The sequence below is a fragment of the Poeciliopsis prolifica genome, unplaced genomic scaffold (assembly GCF_027474105.1).
Source record: "Poeciliopsis prolifica strain line A6 unplaced genomic scaffold, Auburn_PproV2 SCAFFOLD003, whole genome shotgun sequence".
Taxonomy (NCBI): domain Eukaryota; kingdom Metazoa; phylum Chordata; class Actinopteri; order Cyprinodontiformes; family Poeciliidae; genus Poeciliopsis; species Poeciliopsis prolifica.
The window spans coordinates 12,839,329-12,854,259 of NW_026562378.1; the positions used below are offsets into that span (position 1 = coordinate 12,839,329).

The 14,931-nt window shown below is 39.9% G+C and overlaps 1 protein-coding gene across 2 annotated transcripts in view; it reads right to left on the minus strand.

The window, feature by feature from the left end:
- Positions 1-560: 560 nt before the first annotated feature.
- Positions 561-14,931, minus strand: part of srgap3 (SLIT-ROBO Rho GTPase activating protein 3) — a 57,440-nt gene continuing 43,069 nt past the window's right edge. The window contains exons 7-22 of one of the 2 annotated variants that reach the window (XM_055025288.1): positions 14,262-14,483; positions 14,056-14,157; positions 13,304-13,501; positions 13,004-13,088; positions 10,523-10,550; positions 9,205-9,235; positions 8,045-8,105; positions 7,417-7,494; positions 7,198-7,332; positions 6,596-6,701; positions 5,535-5,762; positions 5,285-5,358; positions 3,276-3,456; positions 3,023-3,172; positions 2,616-2,934; positions 561-1,963 (exon numbers count right to left, since the gene is read on the minus strand). In XM_055025288.1, coding sequence (XP_054881263.1) covers positions 1,517-1,963; positions 2,616-2,934; positions 3,023-3,172; positions 3,276-3,456; positions 5,285-5,358; positions 5,535-5,762; positions 6,596-6,701; positions 7,198-7,332; positions 7,417-7,494; positions 8,045-8,105; positions 9,205-9,235; positions 10,523-10,550; positions 13,004-13,088; positions 13,304-13,501; positions 14,056-14,157; positions 14,262-14,483 — 2,445 coding nt within the window. In that variant the 3' untranslated portion in view covers positions 561-1,516. Of the gene's footprint in view, positions 1,964-2,615; positions 2,935-3,022; positions 3,173-3,275; positions 3,457-5,284; positions 5,359-5,534; positions 5,763-6,595; positions 6,702-7,197; positions 7,333-7,416; positions 7,495-8,044; positions 8,106-9,204; positions 9,236-9,720; positions 9,824-10,522; positions 10,551-13,003; positions 13,089-13,303; positions 13,502-14,055; positions 14,158-14,261; positions 14,484-14,931 lie in introns of both variants that reach the window. The other variant, XM_055025279.1, reaches the window with a different exon arrangement.

The following is a 14,931-nucleotide window of genomic DNA, read 5'->3' on the forward strand; positions in this document are numbered from 1 at the left end:
TTAAGCTTGTTGCATTTTTTCCTTCATAGTGATTAATATATAGAAGTTTCCACAATGGTTAACAAGCTCCATCCCAAGTTTGCCCTTTGCTCTCCTTTCCATGCATGCAGAAATAAATATCGCCCTGGTGTCACATTGTTCTTGTACTAAAACCAGAAAACATAATGATGTTAGGTAGGTTTGTTTGTACAAGTGCATCTCAATAACTAAGAACATCCTTGAAAAGTAAATATATTAATTTAATATAATTAGAGAATTGAAAGTACAACAGACATTCTTTATGCACAAAGTTATACATTTGAAGTGTTAACTTTTTATCATTTTCAAAATAATGGTTTACAGCTAGTAAAAACCTGAAATTTTGTTTCTCAAAAAATGTGATATGACATGAGACCAACAATATGTTAAATCTTTTAAAATCAAGCTTCAGATTAATGACTTGGACAGCTTGGCAGCAGACAATCCAGCCAATGTTCAGAAGGAGGGTATGCAATACAATTTAATTAATACAGAAGATAAAGGTATCCAGGCGTATTATTAGAAAGTTAAGTGGAAGAAAGTTAAGTGGAAGGACAAGGTACTGGAAGGAAACGCATTAAGTTATTTGAGGTCTATTGTGAGGTTTTGTCAGTCAGTGGTAGTAAGTGGATACGTGATGATAATGTTAGTTTTGGTCCACTCTGTCAAAAGTTTTCCACACCTGCCAAAAGTATGAATACTTGCTTTGATAGTCACGGCACCATTTGCTTGATTAGCCAACAAATTCTTCAGGCCCAAATACCACAAAGCATATCAAGTGCATAGACAAAAGAAGAATGAAAGATCCAAGACGGATATTCACTAACTTTATAGCAAGGTAATGTTTCTGGACTAAATTATTATTTTTTTTTTTTCCAAAGGTGATGTTGTAATTTGTGAGAAACTGAACATTGGGGTTTTTAAGAGCTGCATGCCACAACCATGTTAAGAAATGAACAGAAACAAACAACTGTGTGTGATGAATAAATACAATTTAGTTTTTGAAATGATTATTAAGATAAATTCCTTTTTTAAAGATACTCTAACTTATCAAGATGCACCTGTATGCAGAGCCATAAGGTCAGAGCCCTGGACGGTAAACAAAGGATGTGTTTTAGTGGTTTGACACTCGTCCATGTGATGTGTTATCATACAGGAGAGATGGAAAACATCAGCTGGACTGGATGTCACGAGTGGGAATCTTTTTTTTTTCCACTCAAGTATTGCTTCAATGGCCTTCAACAAATCTCTGAAACGAGAGCATGGCCATAGATTTCTGTTGAAGCTGAGGTATAACTGAAGTTTACATAGTCTTTTACACAGTAGGTCAAGTTTCAAAGAGCTGTATGACAATAAACCCCTACAGCATCGTCTGCTGCTTTGTCACCATGATAACCCAGAGACTCCTGTACAGTGAGGACAATATTTTTCTCTACTTTAAGGAATATTTTCTTGTTTTGATCATCTTTTCTCCCTTCTACAACAGATTCCACTTCTACTACATGTTGCCAGTCTTATCCCCAGTATCACCTGAAACATTGACATTGGACCCTGTGGCTGAGCTGTTACTTGGAAACAGTTTTTCAGTGGGAGTCACAGCAGGACTGCCAACCCCCGAAGAGCTGGAGCTGCTCGAGCGGTGCTGCGTCGGAGCGGAGCGAGTCGGTCTCATGGCCGGGGGGCGCAGCTGAGCTCCGGCCAGCCGGGCGGACAGGGCGGGTTTGAAGGTGGTCATCATCTCAGAGGTGGAGCTGCTGCTGCGTCGCATGGCTGCATCCGGGTCACGGATCATGATGGTGTGAAGCGGACTGCCCGTCTCTGAGCTCGCCGGGTTCTTCATTGGCTCCAGGGTGTCCAGGACCACATCGGGGGCCTGCTTCACAGTGTTCTGGCGCTCCAGCTCCCGTAGCTCATGGAGTGCAGTACTCATGGTCTTCTCAATGTCCTGAAAAAAGACAGATACAGAACTTGATACTCAAGACTGTTTTAAAGCACCTTAAAAATAGAAGGACCCTGTTAAGTTTAATTTATGAACTGTAGATCTTATTCACACATTACACTAAATCTTGTTTTAAAAAAACAAGATTTACGACAGTGTCCAGAAAAGTATTCATACCCCTTGATCTCTCTTTTTGTAAACTGTCAATTATAGCTGTAAAGTCTTTAAGAGTTAAGTTCTACTATTTTTACACATCTAGAGAGATTTCACTCAAAAAAAGCTTAACTTCAGTGCTGATGAAGAGCATTCGAGAAAATACATTAGAAAATATTTCTCTGGATTTAGGCTATTGAACATGTGGATTTGGATTTGATCAAAACTATGTCACTGCAGTTCAGGATGGGCTCTTAGTTTTATTGTCCTGCTGGATGTCAAATGGCACTTATAGTTTTTTGTCAACAATCATTTTCAGGGTCACTTGTTTGTTCTTTGCAGCTCCTCCAAAATGATTTTGGGCCTCTTCTATGATTCATGTCCTCATTGTCCAGCCTGTTGCTTTTTAGGCTGATGTCTGCTTTTGATTTGTTGAAGTCATGTACAAATACTAATAAGCTACTGAAGATAAAAGTTTGTTGCTGTAAGGTAAAAAATGTCTTACCTCAGCCAGAGCCTCGGTCTCCAGTGTTTTGTGGTCCCCCAGGCTGCTGTGGCGAGTGGCCCCTGGCACTGGTCTCAGAGGGTGGCCCTCTGGATATGCCTTCCTATCCGGATAGTTAATACTGCCTGCACTACCAAAAGTGCCAAGTCGCCTTTTCTCTGGACTTTCCATGCGAGCTTTGCTAATGGATATTTTATGAGGACTGCTGGGACAGGCAGCAGCACGCGGCGGAGTGTCAGGTACTCTGGTTGGGCTGTGGGTCTCTGCACCGCCGCTCCGATGGCACGGGACTGCAGCGCCATCTGATCGTAGCCGGACCCTAGAGAGGAGAAGCCAGACAAATCAATTAGAAACACTTCAGTATCAAACCATTAGGACTTAAAATGTGGCTTTTATATTTTTGTCACCTCCCCATGACTCCTCCAAAGTTGTAATCTGCTGACTGCTCACACGGAGATGGGACGTCATTTTTGGAGGAACCCTTCTCTTCCAGTAGTGGTCCACTGCTGGCTTCACTGTCTGCTTTCTGGCTGAGATTATCAGAGAAGGCATCATCCCTGAAACAGCACAGTCAGATCTATTCAGCGGACCTTCATAAAGGCCCTGCAAAGTCCCTTTTCAAACATAACCACTGCTAAAACTGATGACATTGTTACGCACAAGTCTTGCACAACAATATACTGATGGGGGATGAGGCCGTCCACGCCGTTGTGACGACCCTCCCACCAGTCCTCAGAGGCCCGGTGATACAGAAGAAGAGATGCTCCCTTCTTGAAGGACAGCTCCCGGGGACTGCGTCCTGTGTAGTCGAACTTGGCAATGGCTTCAATTTGTTCGACCTCTGAAACAACAGGCGAGCAAAATTACAGAAGATATATTTCAGAAAAAGAAGCAACACATGACTAGAGACATACTGGCTTACTTTTTTTAAGCCAACAGACAAAAATTGGCCTACATGCATGTGGGAAAATTGCCATGCAAATTGCATTTTTTTCACATTTAGGTTCCTTTAGCTAAGATATCTGTATGCATTGTTTTACAAATAAAAGATTGTATAATTTACTTCAAATTGAAGGAATATGTGCCTATTTTGATGTTATTTTTAATATCATATAATATAACACTGTTAATTTATCCACAGCGGGAATAATAATCTGTGCTTAAATAGAAACCTTTTGAAAATTGTCTTTACATTGGCTGAAGATGAAATGAAAATTTAATTCAAAATTATTTCACTATAGACATTTCACATACATGCTTGTTTTGTTTTTTCCAATAAAAAAATTAAACAAGTGAATAAATTATATTTTGAAAACATTTTTTTTTACGTCTCAGCTAAAAAAGTGCCCTGCAGTGTGTTCCACAGGCCAGCAGGGGTCAGTCAAAGTTAACTGTTCAACAGCGGTCATATGTTAGCAGGAAAGACACAATTTAAAAAGAAAACGCCCAGAAAGTTTGATGTTCTTAACCCACCAGAGATGGATGTTTGAGCTGCCGTTTGAGGCAAAATGGAACCGAGCTGTAGTTCAAATGCAACCTAAATTAAAAGACAGATGCTACCCTCACCACTGCAGGGGATTCGCTCCCAATTAACATGAGCCTGTTTTGCTTTCATGAAAAACGAGCTACTGCCAGAGGACACTAAAAACTGTTATGTATGAAGGGTGACCAGAAAGGCTTTGCTTCCTTTTTTCAAGTGAGAACAAGAAAATATAATAGATAGAGAGTTTCTAACACCCTCCAAAAAAAATGTCATTTACAAAGCTGAAATTTTAAGAAACAGCACTGGAGAGATCCCTCAGTTTATAAGCAACACTGTGGCTCCTGTGCCTGGCCCGGTTATGTATTCAAAGCTCAGAGGACGAGCGAGGAAACACTATACAAAGGAGAATGTCCCGAGAGAATCGCTGAATAACAGCGAACAAAGAGTCAGCGCGGAGAGGGGGGAGGCACGCGCTCACATACACACAGCAACACAGATCAAAAAGACTACACTGCATGCCAGCACTGTTTACTCAAGTTGCCTTTAGCTTCAAACATCACCTAAGCCTTTTTGCCTTCAGAAGCTGCTGCAGCTCATACTGCACATTCTCAAGAGTGGAAATATAGTCGATACGACAAGCCTTCAAGGTATTTTGAGCCAAAAAGTCTGAAAGGATGTTCTCTTGTCTAAAATAAATGTTGTACAGTGCCTCCTGCATTTATTGGCCACACTGGTAAATATGTGTAGAACGCATTAAAACAAACTCGTCTTTTATTGCAGTAGCACAGAGTCACACTGGAAGAATCTGTTAGTTTATTTTGTAATTTAATTTTTTATTTAACTTTTTTTTATTTTTTTTGCAAATGTACTAGTGTTAGTTATTTGAACAACCCTTATTTTCAAAAAACAAACAAAGCAAATAAAAGTACAGCACTCAGGATTCTACAGAATTTCACAAGTTTGGAACAGACAGTGAGAGGAAACTGTGACCATTTTTCTCCTGGAGCTTCGCTCAATGTTTCTTCACTCCACATGTTTTCTACTGGATTCAGGTTCAGGGACTGAGACCTAAATCTCAGTCAAAAGCCTTCTATTGTAGAGGCTTTTGTTTCAAATGCCATTAAAGCTGAAAGCATACACATATCATAATGCATCTTGCTATTTAACACCTCAACAGTGTATTTACCTTCATCACTAGTGTGTGGCTCAGTTCCATTATCAACTTCATCGATGGTTCCTGGTTCACTGTGGGGACTGTCACTACACAAAGAAATGTGAAGTGAAATTTTATCACTAATAACTTAAACAGCCAAAACTATTTTCATGCACAAACTCATGAAAATAGTAATTCTCCTATTTGTCTTAGCGACAAATAGGAGAATAGGAAAATTACTCTGATTTTTATAAGTTTATTCCCGGATAAGGGCACCACTCACCAGTACTCTTCCCCACCCGTCATGCACTTCTCGTAGACTGGCCCATCCAGCTCACGCTGATTTGGGAAGATGACTTCATGGTTGATGATGATGGTCTTGATCACTTCGTTGACATGTGCCTGACACGCCACAGGATCCTGGCCGTCCGGGATGGGCATCAGAGTGGGGCCGAAGCAGATGGCTAAATTGTAGGGATCCATCATGTTTTCATCGCTGTACTGGGAAAGACTGAGGAACAAGAAAGCAGAGGTTGATGATTCCACCTGTATATGGCTGGTTTGTGATATTGTTGAAGGGAGCAGTACTTTATCTTTAAAAGCAAGAAAAATTGCAGAGACTAAAAAGCAGCTGAAAAAATCTGCTGAAAGAAGAAAGACATGTCTGTAAATTGAGGATGTTTTATGTGGAGTTGTCGGGAAAGATCAGAGCTTTTCTATGAAAGGAACAGTGATAAAAGATAAATCTTGCAAAGGGACTTTGTTTCAAAGGAACACAGTTTCACATGCTTCAATTCACAGCCGTGACATTTGCTTTAAAAGCATTTGCAATCATCCAACATACTGAAATCCACTTATAGAGCTTCCACTACAGAGTAACCCTTTTTAACCAAATCTTTCAGTGGAGCAACAGGAAATCATAATCAGTCTTTGCACATTATTAACAGGCTAAGTGTGGGCAGAAACAGTGCAGCTGGAATCGCTCCAACAGAGCACAATATATAAAGTCAGTGTCTTTGATCTGCAGGCAGCAAGTGAAGGTGGCATTAATAACATCTGTTATGAGAGAAATATTACACCGCTGCAGAAAGATATGAGTTTTCAGATCTGTACATAACTTCTCAAACACATGTAAGATTGCATATTTGGTATATCGAGTCTCTTTCCTTTACTTGCAATCTATTTGGTGTTTGTTCAACACAGAGGAGAATTACATTTGCATGCAAAATAAGGCACAAGATTCAATGTCGTATCCTCTGTCGGGACTATGTAAAGCACAAACTCATTTTTGCACGCTGTTACAGAGGAGGACTTGTAACTTGAGGTTTAAGGACTAAAACTCACTGATTGAGAAATGCAAAAAGGTATCTCATGACGATTATGATGGTCCGAGGAAGAGTAACGACTATCTGCTGGATGTGATGGGCTCTCTCCGCTTCTGACTCCAGCTCTGAAACAGCAGAAAGTAAAAGATGGCAAACATCAATTAAAATAATTTCACTTTGACATGGCTACTTGCTAAGCAAAAGAACATTGAATGATTTGTAATTACTACAAATATTTATGTTAAAACGGTAAAGTTTTTTTTAGTTCCCAGTTTTTATTTATGTTTTTTTTTTTTTTACCAATCAGGCCTGAGAGTATAGTCTGGAAATAATCTGAGATCAGAAGTGAATGATGGGATTGGAAATAGAGTTTAGAAATGTGAATATTTCCCTCATATTTTTTCTATTCTTTTTTCATGTTTATCCAGACCTGGAAAATAGTTCTGGTAATTGTGTATTAAACTATTCTTATCGGCCTGGTTCTCTGAGGCAGATCGTAGCCACATGGTGGTATGATTAGGTCCATGTTGGGAATGGCACAGTCTTATTTTTAAGAAAACGTAAGGTGTCAATTTTTCTTTTTTCATCCCCATCTTGTTTAAGTCTTTTCTGCTGACTCACTGATGGTGGAGATGAAATCCAGGAAACGCTCCTTTGGGAAGAGCGGGTTCTCCAGCCCTCTGAAATACAGCTTCAGCACTCCTGCCACTGAGTTAATATCATGGTCATTCTGGTCATCAATCAGTGGATCCTCACCTAAAAGAGAACAACATCTGATGAACCAAACTTTGGTCTGAATTGGTTTGTCCTGCTTAAGTGCTTTGGAGATAAAAAACTCACCTCTTTCAAATGAGTTTTTGATGTCGTTGACTTCCACCTGTGATCCTGGCACGCGAAATATCCCCTGCTGCTGCAACCCTGGGAGAAATCCAAACCAGATTTCACTGATTTAGAACTACGTTGGCTGTCACTATCTTGAAACCACATCACCAGCTTCATGACAGAGCTTTGGAAACATATAACACAGGGCAGGAAATGTAATCTAGTCGTAAAGAGAGAGATACGTATTTTTCCAGGCAAGGGCCCCCTCAGTGAGCCGGCAGCATGTGGTTTTAGTTAGAGGGTTCTAATCAGTTTTCTGTAGTTTCATTAGGTCCAGATCCAGAGCAGAGGCCTGCAGGCCACAGCAACGAGCTGAAGACAGATGTGAAGGTAGACAGGGAGAAAGTCTAAAGAGGTTAGGGGGCGGACTGAACCCGATGAAACAAAGACTAGTTGGGAGACTCAAAACTCTGTATGTGATCTGTTGTCAAGTTACAGTCAGCCAGCTGAGAGCTTCAAAGAGTGTGGCGGTCAGTTCTTGTCAATTGTAAAGGTTAACAGAAGCACAATGAACTTATTTTATTGTTTCTTTTTACTGCCTTTTTGCTCTGAGGAAACAGCAATAAAAGCACGAAATGAAACTTACCGTAGAGATTGATGTATCTGACGCAGCTTTCAACAACAAGCGGAATCGGTTGGCCTGAATCCTGAAACGTTGTGAGACAAAAGAAAAATATAAGGATATAAAAGACACACATTCCATCTTATGAATATTGTAATTGTAAATAATGATTCTTGCTGCATGTACAGTGGCTTGCAAAAGAATTCATTGGTCATCACAAAGTACTCCTCAATTGGGATGTAGAAGTGAAAGGATGTGTGGTTTTAATTTGTTTTTACAAATAAAAAAATGTGGCATGCATAAGCATTCAGGACCTTCTGAGCCAATGCTTGCATCTTCTCTGATGCAAAACTTTTTTGGCAAACTGCAAACAGAACGTCTTGCATGTTTCCTTCAACAAGGACTTTTCTTCTTACCTCTATTTCAAATTTCCAAAATGTGTCAAGAGATAATCTAAAAGTGATTCTTTTTGGCTGCTTTTCTGGTTAATGCTCTGCTTACTTGACTTGCTGGATGTCAATGTCTTGGTAAGTTTGCTGGTATCCTCTTTTATCTTTCAAACAATATAATGCATGGTGTTTTGTAAGATATTAAAAATTAAGTTATTGTTTTGTAACCTAACCCTACATTAAGGCTTTTAACGACTTTCTCCCTGTGTTTCTTGGTCTTCAAGATGCTTTTTTTTCACTAATGTTCTTGAAAAAATCAGAGTTCTTTAATAATTAGGTGATTTCTGAGTATAACTGGTTGCCCTGGATTTAGGAGTACCAGAATAAAGGGGGTAAGTTCAAATGTATGAGAGACTAGATGTTTATTTGAAAAGAAACTTCTTATTTGTCTCCCATCTCTATTTGTTCAATCGCATATAATCTGTATAAAATGCATTCAAATTTTTGGTTGTGGCATAAAAATGTAAATGAGTTCAAAGAAATATAAAAACTTTGGCAAGCACTGTATCAGAGCCATCTGGCATGCATATCAATCTTTAACTGTGCAATATGTAAAACACAACAAGGAGGACATGTTTTATTAGATAACAGAAGCAAAGCGACAAAAAAAAACTGAAGTTATGCAAAATATTTCTCAAGTGCAGCACAGTAGAGGAACATGAATAAATAGTATTAGTATACGAATAGTCTGGTGTCCCTTCCAGCCAGAACCACATTCTTTACTAACAGTGATACCTGAATACGAGTACGGGCATTCCTTCTTCCTCTGGGAAAGAAAGCAGCAAAGCAGAGGAAGAAGAGACAGAGAAACCACAGGGTTAGAAGAAAAACTCAGATTGTTATTGACCCTGCTGTGGGTTAAGGGCGGTTAAACACAGGGATTGACAAAAGGACGCTACAGAGTGCAGTCAGGACTGGGTGCAGAAAGGAACAGAGCAAAGATGCAGATTTCTCCTGTATCTCAGCCATCACAGGCTGACTGGGTTTAGACAGGAAGCTGAAGACACTAAATTGTTCTGCAGGGAAATAAAGGGACGATTGATAGCTACTGTGTCCATATATACCAGCAGGACTATGGAAGGAAGGAGCTTTAGAGGTTAAATCAGGGTGTTATAACCAAAAGCCAGCTGGAAAAGGGAGGAGCGGAAAGCTCAATTTTGTGAGAGAGTAACAGTGAAGGTTCTGGCTGCGTTCCCTCAGATCCTCAGGGGATGCTCAGTCATACAACACCACCAACACCACCAGGGGTACCTGTATGAAGGTCTCCATATTGCCGTTAAACAGTTTATGGTTAAAAATGGAGCGTGGCCTAGGTTTCCGCATTTTCTGTGGTTTAGGGGGAAGGGTGGGCGGCCTAGGAATAATTGACAAGGGGGACAAAAATACCACAATGTGAAAAGGGAGAAAGCAAAATAAAAATAACAGACATAGTTGCTAATCAAAAGCTATAGATATATTAAACTTTCACAGAAATTTGACTGAGGAAAAATGAAACACAAGAATCTGGCTTAGAAAAATACTTCAAAACAAATACATTAAAATCATATGATATTTAGGATTTTTTACATTTGATTCTGTACATTGTAATTAAAAATTAAACTTCAAATTAGGAAGATAAATAATAAATAAGGTTGTCTGATCACTGTGTTAGAATTATGGTGTTCATACATATTTCCTACACACATGGATGGATAGATGGATGGATGGATGGATGGATGGATGGATGGATGGATGGATGGATGGATGGATGGATGGATGATGGATGGATGGATGGATGATGGATGGATGGATGGATGGATGGATGGATGGATGGATGGATGGATGGATGGATGGATGGATGGATGGATGGATGGATGAAAAAAAGAAAATCTTTTAGGGAAGGGATACAAGGTAAAATGCCTAAAAACAAAATTGTTTTTAAAGTAATTAAATCATTTTTTTTTTGTTTTTCCAAACTTGCGAATAGGTAGTCTTGAAGTTGCTGGAACCACGTTTTTTATTATTTGAGTCAAATGCAATAGCAGTAAAGCTGAGACTAGGACCGACATCTTACCTCGTTGTTCCACACTCTGCTCTTTCCCCTGAAGAAAAAACAAAAGAGGAACTTGTTATATTCTTGTCTCTTTATGTTGCACATTATGCAAAGTCCAATCAGTGTCCTGTCCCACTAAAGGATTTCAAAACAGACAGAATGAGCAAAGCAAAATAAATAGAGCTTTGCTAACACCATTCAAGGGACAAAACCAGCAAACAGTCATTGTGCCCCAGGGGACACAAGAGGCCCCCCTAAAACAATCTCAGGCGTTTCTCTTGGAGTTGATGAAGCTGGGGTAGCTGCCGTGTGTGCAGGCTGTGGCGGGAGGGTCCATCTGTGGTGACATTGAATGATGTCTGTACTGGTTCACCGAGCCTTTTGTTGTGGCTTTCCCATCAGCACAGGCACAGATTGATAACCTCGTTTCATTCATTAAACAAAAGATTTGAACAAAAATGTGTTTTAAAAGTGAGTAAAACATTATGACACCCCACCTCTAATAGCTGGTTACTCCCTTTAGGCAAAATAACTTCTGAGAGATGAGTCTTCTTGCGTTACACCGATACGTGACATCAGTCTAAGAAACGTTTGATCCTCATTTCAGCCATAAAATGTTTGAGTGGTTCCTTACTTTTACAACCCATTTCAAGTCAACCGACATTTTAAAAGGATAAAGGTCTGGACTTGCCCCAAGACTTTTCATTTACGATAAAAATGGAGCACAACTGGACCTTTCAACATAAAGATGACCTAAAACAGCATTGAATCTGTCAAAGAGTAGCAGAGAATTAAATTATGTTTCAGATTCAAATGGTTTACAGACGGTTATATTTCGTTCAAGCTCCCTCTGATGCACGGTAGACTTGAATGATTCTATGACTTGGACAGGTTCTGCTGCAGCAAAGTATCTCCAACGATTTCCACCTTCATACTTCAATGTTAGTGTGAGGTTCTTCTCCTGGATTGCTGCATTTGGTCTAAGCCAAACACGTTTCCTGTTATCTATCATGGTGTCTTGATGATTCAACTTCAGACTCATCTCTCAAAATAACATTAACTCAGAAGTCCTGGTCTTTGCCCTTGTTCCAAGTTAGAGAGCAAAGGTTTCCCTCCTATTTAACTGAAACTTAATACTTTAAAAAATCAAGAGTTGCAAGAGCCTGCTGACATTTTAGCGTATTTGCAGACTTATTTTAGCGTCTTGAGTTCTGCTTTCAACATGAACTTGTTTGAAATGTTTGCAAGTGTCAGAAGCCTTCAAACCTTCAAATTTCCACACACAAAACATCCATGAAGAGAAAGCCATCTCTACTTTTACACTGCTCACCTCAAACTTGAAAACCTTTTCAAACGTTCGAAATAGTAATCAACTTTTGACAAGACAAAAACAAATAGACTGAATGGCCACTTGTGAAACTTAGGTTGAGATAAATACATACATATATATTTAGCACATAACCACTTGGTGCCAGACCTTGATATTATGTTTTTATTAACACACACAGCAAGATGTAAACGCCATGTGGCACTAACCAGTTTCATCTCGTTCCCTGTCATCCTGACACCACCCACACACATGCACAAACACCCTGTTTTGAGTGTGAGGCAGCCAGCTAATGAGCACGACTCAACCGTAATTTATCGACTAAATAATTAAACATGGGTGGTACCTTTTTGGCACCATATGGTCTGCTCCTGCGTTCTCTCAGCTGCTCCACTGTGGACACTTGACCACAGAATAAAGTGTTTATGCGAATAAAAAGACTATAATATTTTGCCAACATGGAACCAAAAAGGGCAATTTGAGGTCATAAATGAATGGGTCCTGAGCGTGAAATAAATTGAAATATATGCTGAGTTTGTGTGAGAAATTCAGCTGTCCATTTTCATATTAGGTGCACCCCCGATGGAGGAGCAGCTGCAGAAATGGGCCCTGGTTTGATCCAGCTGATTGACTGGGTGTAAAGCTGTTCATCACAACTGAGGTGACAGTCGTGATGAACGACGGCCCCTGGGGAAATAGGTGGAGCCAAGGTGATCCGTTCCCCTACAGCTTGGAAATGGAAACTCTTGCAGTGACTAGTGAGTATATTCACTCAGAAGACAACACTGACCAGCAGAGATAGCAGAAAGAGAAATTAACACCTCAAAGTAACTATGGTCTGTTTACAGTGTGATATAACTCCTTTTGAAACTCACTTCTTTTTTCTGTTCCCTGCTGCCTTTAAAAAAAAAAGCCTTTTGTGGAAATGGAAACAAACAAATTGATTGGCCTCCATATTAAAGAAGAATAGAAAGACCTAAAATAAATCAGCATAATCTCACAGCAAAAATTACTTAACTTGAATATATTTATGCGTTGGAGAAAAACCCTTGCTAAGAAACTACTGTTTTTAAAATTAATGTGGCTATAATTATCTGTACCCCTAAATAAATGTAACCAAAATTTTTTTGATCGTTTTTAAAAAACCAAGTGTGATAAATAAAAAGTCTATTTACCTTCTCCCAGCGTCTGCTTCAGTAAATCATGCTTCGCCTGCAGTTTGATGATGAGGTTACTGCCGTTCAGGTACTCTTTAAATTTCTAGGAGGTGAGATGGAAGTAAAATGAGTTAAAGGAGTCAAACGTAGTTAATCTGTCATAAAAGTTAAATAGTCCAGGATCAAAGAAATGGCAGAAATGTAATTTATTGTAATTCCAAGTCTGCTCTTCCACATTTCAGAGCATGGGGAAGAGCAGAGTGTTGCTCACAGCGGGCCGATGGTCATTAGGAAGTAGACGGGTCGACACAGACTCACCGAAAAGTAGAAAGTTTCGGTCTCTTGCTGGTTTGACCTCCTCTTGGCTACATTGAGTTTGCTCATATATGACTCAGAGGCCACAGACTTGATGGATTCAGTGGAGCGGCTGTGCTGAAAGGCATCTGACACGTCAAAGTCCTCCACTGTCAGCATGTCCTGGAGTGTTTGCATGGTTGCATCCAAGGTCTTCCTCACCTGGTTACCAGCAGCGTGTGGGACGGAGGGAAGATAACAAAATGTTTTGGTTTTTTAAAATCAGGAGTTCAATTATAGGAACTGTTTTGAATTTTGATTTGATGATAATAATAAATCATCCTAGAGTGACCTGAATTAGGTAGATTAGAACGTAATAAAGGCATAAATTGAGAGCATCCTGCAGGCCCATATTAGACTGTGATGAACCACAATGTTTTTGACCCGACAAAGAGGCTTTTTGATTAATAAATGTCGTTCCCAGTAATGGCGTGGCTGTTCAATTTTCTCTGTGAATACAACATGAGAAGATAGGGCTCCAGAGTCATTACCACCTCTATTTACATCAGTCTGCTCCTTATAAAAGAAAACCTTGGCTTCTTGACAAAACAGCCAGTCTGAGGGACATACAGGGTTGGACTCCTGCGGAGCTGAGGGAATTGGGGAGTAAAGAGAACAGATGGTGATGTAGATATTCTACTTGGTGTTTTACCCTTCAGCGGTGTGGTAGTCTAAGGAAAATGAGAAGCATTCAGACAAATCTCATAAATCCTTACTTCTTCGTTCTCGATCTTTAGTGTTGCTAACCGAGACTGCAGTTGGTGGTAGCGCATCAGGAGCTCAGTTTGTACCGGCTGCTGGGCGCTGACCTGGCACACCTACGGAGGACAAACGGATTGGGTTACGCAAAACAACCCAAAGTGTTTAGAGTTACCTTACAAAAAGCCAGATCTGGGGAATGACAGCATTTAGATCCTCTCACCTCATCTCCCATGTGTGGCAGGTATTCAAAGCGCATCGGAGGACAGAACACCTGGTTATGCATATCCATGATCTTGTGCTTATCACTGCGAGAGTCCAGGTTGTCCACAGCATTCTCAATGATATCCAGTCCCTCGTGGCGCGAAGTCTCCAGGTTGTACTCCGCAGACAGGTACGTCCTGAAGGTGCGCGCCAAACTGGCATGGTAGCCAAGATCACAGCACTTTGAAAGAAGAAAATGCAAAGGACAAATGACGATTAAATTTATAATTAGGTATCTTTAAGGGGGACTGCAAAGGAGGAAAAATCTTTTTGGGATTAATAGCTTCTTAGCAGAGTTTCAACAACATGAGAAGTTAGAATACTGTGTCTTCAGCTTGTTTAGGTGTTTAGACAAGAACAGATTGGTCCACATAATGATATATGATGTTCCATTCTCAACAGCACAAAGATTTTCTATTACTGGGATTCCTAAGGTTTATTGTAATGAACTGTGTTATTCCATTAGGATCAGGATAAAACGAAGTGATAATGTTGTATAGAGTAGGTACTTAAGCACTTTGTACAAGGCACTTTGCCTTGTAGCTGAAAATGTGCTACATAAATAAAATTACCTTTACCTTCACCTTTAAAGTTGGAATAACTACTTCTATTCTGTTAAGACAAAAATT